We start from the raw sequence: 12,804 nt of genomic DNA on the forward strand, positions 1-12,804 counted from the left end.
TCCTGTTCAGCTGAAGACGAAATGCAGTTTCTGTTCTGTAGATTTTTTAATCCTTGTGTATTTCTATCGTCACTTTATTCTGTTATTAATTTTTTTTTTAGAATTTAATTTTGTTCTCAGAAACGCTGGTAATCATTAATACCACACAATTTACAGCCCAGACGACCGTAATTGATATAAATTTTCATTAGTTCTTTTCTGAAGTTACTTCTTTGATGAATACAATTTATTTTGTATTATTATAGTTGTGTTTAGTTTGGAGATGTGAAACGCACGGAGAAATAAGAAATTCATGAATAATTTAGATTGGAAACCCTGAAGGGAAGGAACCGTGATTCTTCTCGTATTCAATATCGTATTTCATTTTGATCAATAGATTACAACATTATAGGTCAGAAACTAACGCACCCTTCTCTGCCTATATCTTCAGGTGTCTTAGATCTTGAAAGAAATTTATGACATTGGTAATTGGTAATTATTATAATGGTAATCTCGCTGCAACACAACTAATTTGCTTTAAACTGGCTTTAAAGTGATCGAACCCATGACTCTCATACTGGCAGGAACACTAAATAGAAGCCAATGGCATAATAACGAAATACAGTGACTCCCAAGTATGTTAATCGTGGCAATAAAGTTGCAGCTCGTGATACGAAATTTCCTAGACCCAACGATTCTAGATTGGTTTCCTATAGTAATTAGCTTCAATAATGAAGTGACGTCACAACTGAACGGTCGCTGTCATTGAACGAACTAGGAAGGGTTGCAGGTTGCATAACTGCAGGTGATGCTCTCATTTTACAGGTGAATGATTTCATTAATTGCCCATTATTCTTTTGTACCTATAAAAGAAAATTCACGTTGAGGGAGAAGAAAGGTTTTGGTAACGGGGTGAAAGTGCTTCAGAGATGAAGTTGGAAACTATAGTGAAATGATTTACATAGACAGGGTACGCACATTTTTAATTATGTTGTGTACTGCTCCGTAAAACTTATGGAAGTTCATATTTATTTAATGTGGACTGAAATATGTTCTTGTTACTTTAATTGCATCAGGATTGTGCTATTTTGGGTTCCGACGTCTTGCAGGCGTTTGCCAACGACTGGGGTTAACAAAGGACTTGCATATTGGGGACTTAAGTTTGTAAGACTCTAGAAGACTACACGGCTTCACAGAACAGGAAACGAAAATCCGACGTTTTAAGGCCTAAAATCCTGGAGTGTTAGATATTTATTCGTGTTCTATACTGTACAGAGTTAGGAAATTTGTTACTCTTTATTTTGTTAAATATTCACCAAAATTAAATAATCGCAAATAAAAGTTATAAATCGTAATTATTTCTGTCACATGATGTGGCTGTATCTGTGTGATTATCCACGGCCTATTACATACATGTACGTGTGTACAGTGCACAAGTTATTAGAATGTCGAAGGTTTTATAACCATAATATATGATTATACTTCAGATTAAACTACAGTAAATCATACTATAATCTTTAATTAAGCAAATACATGTAGCGATTTTAAATTTGTTGTTATGCGTCATTAATTTAATTTAATTTTTTAAGTTGTTTTGTGGAAACAATGCACTGAAACTTGCAAGAAACTGTTTTGTTACGTTTTACGTTGAATGATATGTCTTGTATTAATGCTTCGAAAGTTTCATAATTAAGCAAAGTCAAATAATTAATTTTTTAATAAAATTGTATTGTTTGAATTTCTGCTTCGTTATTTCCCGTTGTTATCGATTTGCAAACGATAAATTTACTTGTCGCTTTATGTAGGTATGAATCTTGATTTTACACTAGTTAAAATATTAATACTTCTAAATTTGACTTTAGACGTATATATAAATTTGTTCAATTTGAACACGTATCACAGTAAGAATTGTCATATTATTAAAAACTGCTTGAATTAAGTGGTTATTTAAAGAAATTTGAAACTTCGCTTTTATTTAAATGTTTAATAAGCTCTATACAACGCTGTTGTTTATTCTGTATTATCGCCAATCGTTGCCCTGTTTACTCCACAAATTTTAGATTCACCCCGCTGACCGCAGTTTAAGTCCTTTCATTCAGAAACACGACGTATGAAGCTGAAGAGAACTGCAATATAGTTGCATGTGTGAATGTGCCTTCTCGTTGCCCGATCGATTCCCTTGAGCCCACCTTCGTAGAGTAGCAAAGTCAAAAGCTTAGGCATGGGAAGAGACTTTATTTAATCCAGCAATCCTAGAACCCCATCCCGACGCTCGGTGTGCTTCTGGTAAGATAATATGGGGCGGTTGACTTTATGTTGGGCCTTCGTAGGCTTCTACACGCCCTGAACATGGTTCAGAGAGAGAAAAAGACGGAAAAGAGGAACTGTAGTAGTCTCTCTTTTAGCGTGAGGGTAATATATACTGCAGCTAATACGAACTTATAATTCCACCTATCCTTTGTCTTCCTACAGCGTTCCCCCTACAATACATTATCGTCCTTATCTTTAGCTACAGCAAGTACTAGATCTGTACACGAACAATGTACCTTCCGTCCAATCTGTGTTTAGGTCTTAGAATTGTTCTCGTCCATTCAAGCCTCCAGACTAGAATTCTGTAATCATTTCTCATCCTCGCTGTGATATTATTATTGTTATTACTTGTAAATAAAAAGTATGAAGTTGTATCAATCGATTATATAATCGTTAAAAGTTAGGTTTTTTAATGTATCATGTGGTTGAAAAGATTAGATTTAAAACAGGCATAAACAGGAGTACAAAAAACGTGGTTTTCTTTGTTATAGCAGGCGTGTAACATTAAAATTATAATAATATGATTGTTAACACACAAGTCTATATATAGTATTCAGTGCTGGTTTGTTAAATATTAATTATTGCAATTTGTTTAAAAAGATTTTATTGGTTTTGACACTTATTTATTTAATGTGTTCTTATAATTACTTTCAGAGACTAATATTAATACGAACTTGGAACCTAGATGTATCATTATATTGCTCACTGCGCCATGTCAATGTACGTGCTTAAATGAATTTTTAGCCTCACACCGAAACTCAAAACTGCTATATCACCCATTGTCGGCTGTCCGCCGCTGCTTATTCATAATTTTCACAGTTGTTATAATGAGACTCGTGTCAGAGCAATAAACCGCTCAGCTTCGAACACAGGACCGTGTGTTGAGTATCCAAGCGATAACGTGTTTTTCACACACGTAAACTAAATACATAAATCAATTATTTACCCGTATTTTCAATCAGCACTTGCTGCTCGGTGATTTATAAAATATCTAAGTTTTACATTGTTATTAATTTCATGTACATCTGTTTTAATTTGTTTCACTTTTGTATCGTATTTTTTAACTCGTAACATACACCTCACATGTGTTTGTCAGTTTATATGAACATGGTTCAATATCGGTAACAACTTTACGCCACAAATCATATTCAAACAGGATGATGTGTACATATTAGATGAAAATAAAAATTAAAAGTGAATTTAGTATCGTACCATTTGTATATAACACTGCCATATTAATTCATCGTACCCACGTGTTTTCTACAGGGTGATTCTTGCTTAGTGTTTGAGTAGCGAACGTGGTTATATTGCAGGAAGCAGACCTTGAAATTATTACACTTTGCATTTTATTTTGTCCCTGTTTGCAATACGCAGATAATGTGTCACGTAAATAATGCACAAAAGAAGAGGTAGGATACGTTTTGAAAGAACATGCAGATTTACTATTAAAATACGACACTTTATTATTATACACAATAATACATTTTTCTTGCTTAAATTTTACGCTCTCAACAATAGAACTCACATTTTTTTATATATTGGGTTTTGCCCAGACTGAATTCACTGCGTGGAACCTCCGTGCCTTGTGCTCAATTACTCAAATTTGTTCAATATTTGGTTTATTTACTTTCGTATACAAATGTTGTCTCTGTCTCTGTCGCCCAACGGATAGAGTAAGTATTAGCTTAAATGCTGACCTAATATAGGCCGACATCTTTATAATCTGTCTACAAGACCTTCACACGCAGTAATATCACGGATTAGCACACACTCGTAACTTTATACGCATTTGCCATTATAACTCCGTATTTATTTCCTATTCTGGCAGAACCCACTGTCTAGACCTTCAACGACTCAACATTTTGGTTACACGTTTAATACAAATAAATTAAGGTACTTGTAATAAACGTGCTGGTTTAGTGTTTAGGATGTAGGCCAGGTTAGCATAACATAATATAGAATATAATAGTATAATGGAGTAGAATAGATCATTTTAACTTAATATACAAAAATATTTGCATTTATTCACTGGAAGAAGTTTGAAGCTCATCTAAGCAATATTGCAGAATTGATTTCGTACCTTAATAAAAAAGAGTAATCTATTATAAAGGTCACTTGTTTTATTCTGTTCAATAAAATTGTAGGTTTTTGTTCTTAGAAGCTTGAATTTTATCAGCAGAATGGATTTATGTCCATTCTGTCAAGAAAATGCACAGTAAGTCGATGTTAAAAAATTGGTATATAAAGTTACCACTGTGTCTTAAGGGGTAGCTATTGGCCGCAAAATCGCTGTTCAGAAATTTAGACACTTCACCAGTGAAAATATGGAATGATCAAAACATTTTGCAATCCATATTAAAATATACACCGATCGTTACAATTCAATATAATTTTATTTTTAAGATACAGTATCGCTTTGACTGTACAACAGCTCATATTAGTCACGTCATGTTGTAACCTGCTCTCTCCAGCCTGTCACCTGTATTCATATAGTCGAAGTGCAGGGATGAAAGATGTATTTTTCACTAGTGCAAAGAGTTTTAATTGAAAAAAACTGCCTGGCGCCCTGTTCTTACGTAACTTCTTAGCATGAGTTCAGGGACACATTTCTCGGTTTTCCGGTGTCGAACAAATCGACGTTTCCGGTCGACTGTACAAAATAAATATATTTAATCAAACACAAACATGACGCATATAAGATACAAAATGACATATTTTGTTTTATTATTTCATTGTATTTTATTTTTACGAATAAAAAATGTGTCAGAAATGGGTTTCATAATTTTTAGATCATCCTGTAATTATTAGGCTATTAAAAATGTAACATTATATAGAATTACAATGTGCATAAATATGATACAAATTCAAGAAGGAGCTACAAATTCATGGCAGTTAAGATTTTTCTTAATAAATACCCAAACATTTTGTATAATAACAGTAAGGTCTATTAATTTATTGTTATTAAGGAAATAATGACATACCCAATAATTTAATGTCAACTGAAATTATCCGTCGAAGGTCCAGACACGTTTTTCAATTACTTTATGAAGGCAAATAACGAACCTTGTTTTAAACACTTACCACAACTGTGTTGTTGTAACAAACCATTATCTTGAGATCACTTTGACACATAGATCACAAAAAAGACGTAGACCAAGATATTTAAAGAGGATATTTGAGCATGAGGGGATCGAGAATAAATGAGGAAGGCGGGAAATGTGACAAGAATAAAAATCATAACACAAAATCACTTCCTTTGTCTTTTTACGCTAGTTCATGATTATATATCCACAGCGGACATTTGCCATCTTGTATATGTTATATATAAATTCATGATATAAAATCTTATCTTGCAATGCAGTTTATATTCTGGTACTCACACTTTGAGTCAGGTAAGTAAATGCTGACTGTCACTCGAATTTTGGCCGAGTTTTGTTTTGAAACACACACTGTCATCCAGTTAGATTATTCTCATAATGTTTTATACAATACAAAACTGAAATTTAAATCAGTTATCACGGCTTACTTTAAGTCAGTTCCTTGGTGTCTGTTCAGTTCAAAAACACATGGGAGGAAACTTCATTTTTAGAGTTATATTGATTTGTGTTTCGCGTAATTTGTAATGCAGCAGAAACACGGTCGGACATTTACCCGTTGAAGACACGGACAGCGCATAATTCTGACTTAATTACTTCAACCCTTTCTGTGTTATAGATTGGAGTATAATTAAAAACGATGCAACGGAATTATAATGAAGTATTTTATATAATTATAAATTCCATATTAAAACATTACAACTAAAATAAACAATGACATGTGTTTCCTGAGTTTATGTATCGCATTATAAAATGTTTAAAACATAAAATTGTTGTAGAAATGATTAAAAAATAACTGTTTTTTTCTGAACAACAGTTTCAGAATGGCGATTCAATCATGTTACGCACGGATTTTTAATTTAATTACATTTCCGTTATTAAACTTCATAGTTTAGCTACGTGAAATGTTTTGGCATACGAGGTTTATATATTGGCGATTACAAGAGGTGAAGTTCGTAATTGTGTTTTACAAAGTCTATTGATTATGCACATTGGTTTGTCACTGTGCTGTGTACGTCTAACCACGGTAACAATTGAGCTCCTGTGTCACGCAAACTTATCTCTTCGCAAAGACATTTCTTCTCCCTGCTTTAAAAAAACCTGAAACATCTCGACTCGTTGATAAATGTTTAAAAATGTTTCGGGAGTGGGCTATGATTCATTCTTCAGGTGATTGCTTGTTATTATACTGGCAGACACTATTTGTTTTTTATTTTTCCCAAATTTTCTGGTGTTGTCAGAATATGTTAGTATACAGAAGGTTTGTCCTTAAATTCTGCCTTGTCACTAAAACCGTAAATAAATGCAATAAATAACAAGTCATATTCGCTCAACAGAGTCGCTTAAGGTAGTGAATCGAGCACCCTCCAAAACGCTGTGTACCTCGTATAAGGGACGTCAGACATGTTTGCCAAAGCAACCATTGTCACAAACATTTAAAGAAATATCTCCATTAATTGTACTCTCGAAATGAGTCACTTTGCTACTGTCTCGCCCATGTGCTTAATTATATGCCCGTCAAAACATCTTCAAGTTCTTAGCTTCATGAAATGCGATTACATTTCTCAGTGGAATTTATGTTTATTATGATGGTAGGCTTGCGTGATAGATTTAATTTGAGGTATTTCATATGGAATTTTGAAACCGGTGTGAATAACGGAATTTGTCTATTTTAACTTGTTCGACGTGTTTATGAATTATTCTTTTAAATGGGAATTAAAGTGTTTCGTTGTAAAATTCACTGTTAATTTTGTTTGAAATTCTCGAGATGACATATTTAGATTTTTTTTATTTACATGGAAAACAAAATTGTGTTGCTGTACAATAAATTGTGTTCACATACCGAAGGAATTTTCACTTTTGTTTCACGTCTTGTTCCGCTGTAGGTGGCGGTCTGGTCAGACGATGTAACCTCACCGCAATTTCGCGCCGATCCGCTTTGTTATGCCATGTATCCATACACAGATGCTATCTTCTCGGGAGGTGGCGTAGTTAGACGTCCAGAGAGAGCGGAAACCACGACACATGCCAGGAGCAACCAAGCGGACGGACAGTGCAACCAGGAGAGACCGCGACCTCCATGTTGCATTGCTGCTGGGTTCTCGCCTGTAAGTTGACACAAAACGTGCATCTCGTTAAACACTTACACCGGAAACAAGGGCTTTAATCTTTAACTAACCTGACGTCAGTGGTAACACTATAGAATTGTACTTTGAAATTGTCGGTTCAAATCCCAAAGGGGTTATCTTGAATGAGGTTTCTGCGATGGTCCTCACATTCAAGGATAGTAATTGAAATAGACAAGGATTGTCGCTTTTAAAATAATTACCTTCAAAGCATTCATTATGATCATGGCATTGAATTCGATCTACATAACTTCTGCAATTTATACGGCGTTCTTTTATAACGTAGGAGACTGTCGGTTTACTTTTTTTTATTTTTTTAAATACCTGAATCGCTGTTGGATAACAGCTGTTTGTGTTGATTTTCAGCTGATTGGAGTTTCAAAGCTAGCAATAATGAGACATACGAGTATATATTTCTGACAGTGTTGTTACGAGCCATGATCAGTTTAAATTAAGCCCACCAATAGTAGCCAGTCGTTCGAATCGGACAAATATAAGCGAAACATTCCAATAACCACATATTGCTACCGAATGCTGTTAAAACTGAAATGGCTAATATCCAACCCGTAGCGTTTAACAGTGTTAGCTGCTTTAAGCAATTGCTCCAGTTGTTCATAATAGCTGAGTTTTAAATTTAGTTTAACTGGAAATCACATTGTAGGGCTAAAAAAAAGGAATATTTCTACCAGACTACACGGGGCTACAACTCATCGCCGTGAGAAACCTGAAATCCTAATTAATAAATATACCCATAATTTCAACTTTATATATAAGATTAAAGAAGGATAAAAGACAATGTTATTTTGTGAAAAGTAAATTTGCTTCATTTTAATTTTCACACTGTTATTTGTGAAAACAATGTACTGGTTTAATATATAAAGCTAAATGTACAGCAAAAAATAGTTAAGTAAAGTCAAATAATTATTTTTATTTTTATGCTGCATTGTTAGATTTTAATTAAAAATGTGTGTTAAGTAACAATTTAGGTTTTCCGTATTTCTTGACGGAAAATTCTCATCAGTTGAAAATTCTTCAGTCCATTGTTACGTCATATGTCGAATATTAAAATAACTTCTACAGTAATTGTTCTCAGAAACATTCGCTTTGAATAATTGTGGATAAAATTAAAATAAAGCTCGCATTTGGAAATTTAATAAGAGTTTCGCTGTCTGAGAGCCCGAACTTTCAAGTGACTTAACCTTGCGCTTCAACTAACCCACTTTACATCGATCCACAATTTAATTTTGTCGCAGACATAACAGTTGGTCCCTTAACCAATAAAATTGTTCGCTTTTCAGGAAAGCACGTATTCGCGTGTCCCAGCGTGATAATTGGTTTCTAAATGTAGATAGTTCTTCTTAAATACGGGGGTTATTTTACATGAAGGTCTAGTTTAAATTAAGATAGTTTTAAGATAGTTCTTGAGAAGCTACAGGATTCGGAACAACTATAATAAATGTAACAAATCGTCTTGAAGGTAAAACGATCGAAGTCAATATTCTATATGCTATAGGGTGTTTAGTGTGATGTAATTTTTAATTTATATTGCCCACTATAAAACTTTTCTTTAGCATCTTCTTATCTTGAACCCCTTCGATTTTTTATAATTTTCTACTCCCCACTGTTTCCCTGAATATTTTATTCTTTATTTTAAGAAATTTTATCAATATAACATTTCATTTCGACGAGGGTAGTAACAAAATTTGCATTAAATTAACGTAATCTGAGTTATAAAATACACAAATAATGACAGTAGATTTATAATAACTGTGAAGGAAAAGTTACTTTGTGTTTAAATAACACATCATGGAGACATATTGGTAATCTAATGTATAGCTCCATACCTTGTTATCCTCAGTATAGAATTAAGGTTCAGCTTCGTGCTTTGTCCGGTTTACTTCCTGTACTCACAGGATACAAAGATAATGTCACCCTGAACCTGTCGGAATGTGTTAGCGAAGTGACAAATCCCTACCCCACCCTTGAAACTGAAACTGTGTTGTCCAATCCGTACACGGCCAGTTATTTAACTCATGCGTCATGTCTATTAAGAAGCGATACGTAACTAAAATACACGTATCATAAGTTTTTAATTTTAATGCCACGTTTTCCTTACAGTTTGTTAAATGAGAAAATCATCACAATAAAGGGGTCCTCTGGGATATTTCACCGTGTAATCTGGCAAATATTGACCGACGACATAACTCTACAAGGAATATGTCACTAGGTCAACGTATCAACCTTTATCGATGTACTGGAATGTGAAATTCCGTGTAAACCTACAGAAATAGCGTGCTGTCTGGTTACTAGTGACTGTTTAATATTCAGTTCGTCGGCGAATTATGTCATTACGTAATTTTCCACGTTGTAGTTCCGCAGAAACATGAACAATTAAACGTGTTCCACTAACTCGTGACAAATTTCATTGAGCATCACTTCGTCACTAACTGATAGTAGCCGATACCAGAAACTCAGAACGGGAATATGCTGCTCTAAGTGAGCCTTTTGTATGTCAACCAGATTTCTAAAAAAAAACAAAAAAACATAGCGTTGCTTTAAAGATGATGGGATGTGTCTTGTAGCCATGTATAATCTGTCCGATGTTGTAGAGGTGCTTACTGCCTACGTTGTCAGGGTGGAAAGTCGATTATTTTCTACGACACTATACGGTAAACCTGAAGTCTCATAAAGCATTTTTTTTGCTTTAAATTGGTAATTGAAATCTGTTTTTAAAACAAGCTTCACGCGTCAAGTGTTTTCATTTCTTTGCTTAAAATGTCTGCCGTGTCCATAGAACACAGTCACTATTCAGAAAAACTGGCATTAAATAATGCATGCCGTTGAAGATGGCAATCTTCTCGGTTTACCGACGACATTTAAGAGGTCCTTGCCTATCGCTCTTGTATGGTGCAGGTAGCAAGGATGTCTGAAACGTCGGTAAACTTCTATCAGACTATGCTGGGCTTCGACCCAGAAGATGGCTGTCTTCGTAATTACTGCCGTGAGAACCTCAAATTCTACTGATTTATGGATTTGTTATGGAAATTTCTGCGCATATTAAAAAGTGGGATGAAATGGGATGAAAATTTAGAATGTCGATCCTAAACCATGTTTCATTAAATTTCGTTCTTGGATAGCTTGGATATAAGAATATGAATGCCACTTCTTCCGATACAAACTTTGCTGTACTCGGAGCCAGTAACCGAGGATTTGAATCCAGGATAAATCCTGTTAAAGTTTAGGGGGAGGGGTGGGTAGAAGAGGGAATTAATAGAAGTAGCAGTCATTCCGACTACTGCGACATTTCCAGAATTTGGGAATTTAGTTCTAGATTGTTGGCCTTTCCGAATGTTCGTTGTCTAAGACTTCACTCGAAACGTGAAGGGTGGAAACCAGGGGGTGTTCAGAGCGAGTCTCGTGACATTAAATGGCCTTTCTCAGCAATCAGTTCCCGGTTTTAACAGTGATTTAGTGTCTCTTTAGGCATGGCAGAAGGGAGATAGCTAACGTGCTTCCGTGCCAGGAATTGCGCCAAAGTTTAATACCGCGGAATTTGGTTCCAGGCCTCATATATTATTCTTCCTTGGTTGACGTCCAACGCTTCGAATTTCCCACGGTTTAGAGTGTTTTATAAAAATTCGTGCTGGTTTATCTGTACCCTTCCAAAGGTGGATTTTATGGTAATTGGAAGAACGTTCATGGTGAGATACCACAAAACAGAAAGAATGGAAACCCTAATTTTTTGTCTTATTTCTGTTTCAAAAATCGTACTATTACAGTTTATCAGTACATGGAGCAGCTAAGTAATGACTTCATAGTATAACGGGGCTCTTAACGAAGAAAATGACGAGTGAAAACGAATATTCTGCGTGTTGTATGAGTTTTGAGGTTAAGATATCGGTGTTGACCCTCAGGGTAGTAATGTCCTGTGCACTTGTTGGCAGATGTCACCTCTTCGGAGGTTCCTACATTTCACCCATCCGTTCCCCTTAAAGGCCTGCTTTTCTCCATTCTCCCTCTCCCGCCACAGCCTTCACGACTGGTCTGTTTATTTCTCGGGCCATCTCTTAGCCTTTCCCCCGTCCCTTGGCAATAAATTTCACCTTGATTCTACTTTGTAGACCCCTAAAGGGCCTCTTTTTCCTTTCACCCGTCTCAGACCTCCTCACTTATGTCCTATTTGGGGTCTCCCTATTAGGCCGGATCATATTCTCCACATTCCTTGACTTTGGTTAGTCAATTTCCCTTGCCTAGTTTTTCTCCTAACTTCAAATAAACTATCCACCCACCAAAAAATACTCAATTCAACACTGAAGAAGGAGACAATCTGTTTCAATAAAACGCTGGAATGTACCAACAAGTCTGCATGACGTTACAATACAAAATACCATTCTTTTGTCGATATTGAGAGCTGATGCTGAAATTGAATTAATTCTGAGTGATTTTATGCAACGTACAAGGCAGTACCTTACTGATGATGAGATAAAGCTGATATTTGTTTAAAAGGATCGGGAAACTGTAGAGTAATTAGGTGCAAATTACATAATCCGGATTGCATCATATCCCAGTTTGCCTCGTTGTTTCAAGAAGTGCGTAACTTTATTATGGATCACTTAGGCGAGGGTGTTTGTGTCGTTGTTGATAACAATTTTATGCCATTTTCCACGCGTCAGGTTGCACAAGTACAAATTAGCAGTTTATTGCCTCCAAATATTTTTATTTGCTTCATCTGTTAGATAATAGTAGATAATTAAATGCGTGGAATAATATTATGATTAAAACGAATCTACGAAACATTTTTGAAGTGTAAAATTAATCAAATAACAATGGATGTATATTTGATGTAATATTTTGGCAACTCTTATAACTTTGTTTGTTTTCCTCTGGCTTATGATGTTGATTTTTGTTCACACATAGGGTACATTATACAGCAATAATCACATTTTTAAAAGTAAAATTGGGGATTAGCGAGCAATAGCAGTTATGTGTATCTTATGAAGGGTTTTAGGCTCTATAATTTTGGTAAACAGTTTAATTTTTTAATGTTTCCTACATACGCATAACATTTAAAAACATACACTCATAAACGTAGGCTATAAAATATTGGGCACAAGGGGCAGACCTGTTTATTAACGTGTTTTTTGGAGCAATTCTCAAAAATCTAACAATGTGTTCTGTTGTTACTGATTGTGTAATCTGTTTTTTCTTTAATATTTTGTAGTACAGAATACTTCGTCCCCAAGTGACATATATTCAGCTGACCAGAAATTATATTCTTTTACGAAAGTTGATGA

General features: G+C 34.9%; 1 protein-coding gene across 1 annotated transcript in view; it reads right to left on the reverse strand.

Annotated features, from left to right (window-relative positions):
* Positions 1–3,727: 3,727 nt before the first annotated feature.
* The window catches only part of LOC110828210 (limbic system-associated membrane protein), an 83,713-nt gene continuing 74,636 nt past the window's right edge, over positions 3,728–12,804 (reverse strand). The window contains exon 6 of the mRNA XM_022060706.2: positions 3,728–7,490. Within this exon, the coding sequence (XP_021916398.1) occupies positions 7,327–7,490 (164 nt within the window). The 3' untranslated portion in view covers positions 3,728–7,326. The remainder of the gene's footprint in view (positions 7,491–12,804) is intronic.

The sequence above is a fragment of the Zootermopsis nevadensis genome, unplaced genomic scaffold (assembly GCF_977971745.1).
Source record: "Zootermopsis nevadensis isolate Lab colony 2312 unplaced genomic scaffold, Znev_1.0 Znev_ptg000007l, whole genome shotgun sequence".
NCBI classification, from domain to species: Eukaryota; Metazoa; Arthropoda; class Insecta; order Blattodea; family Termopsidae; genus Zootermopsis; species Zootermopsis nevadensis.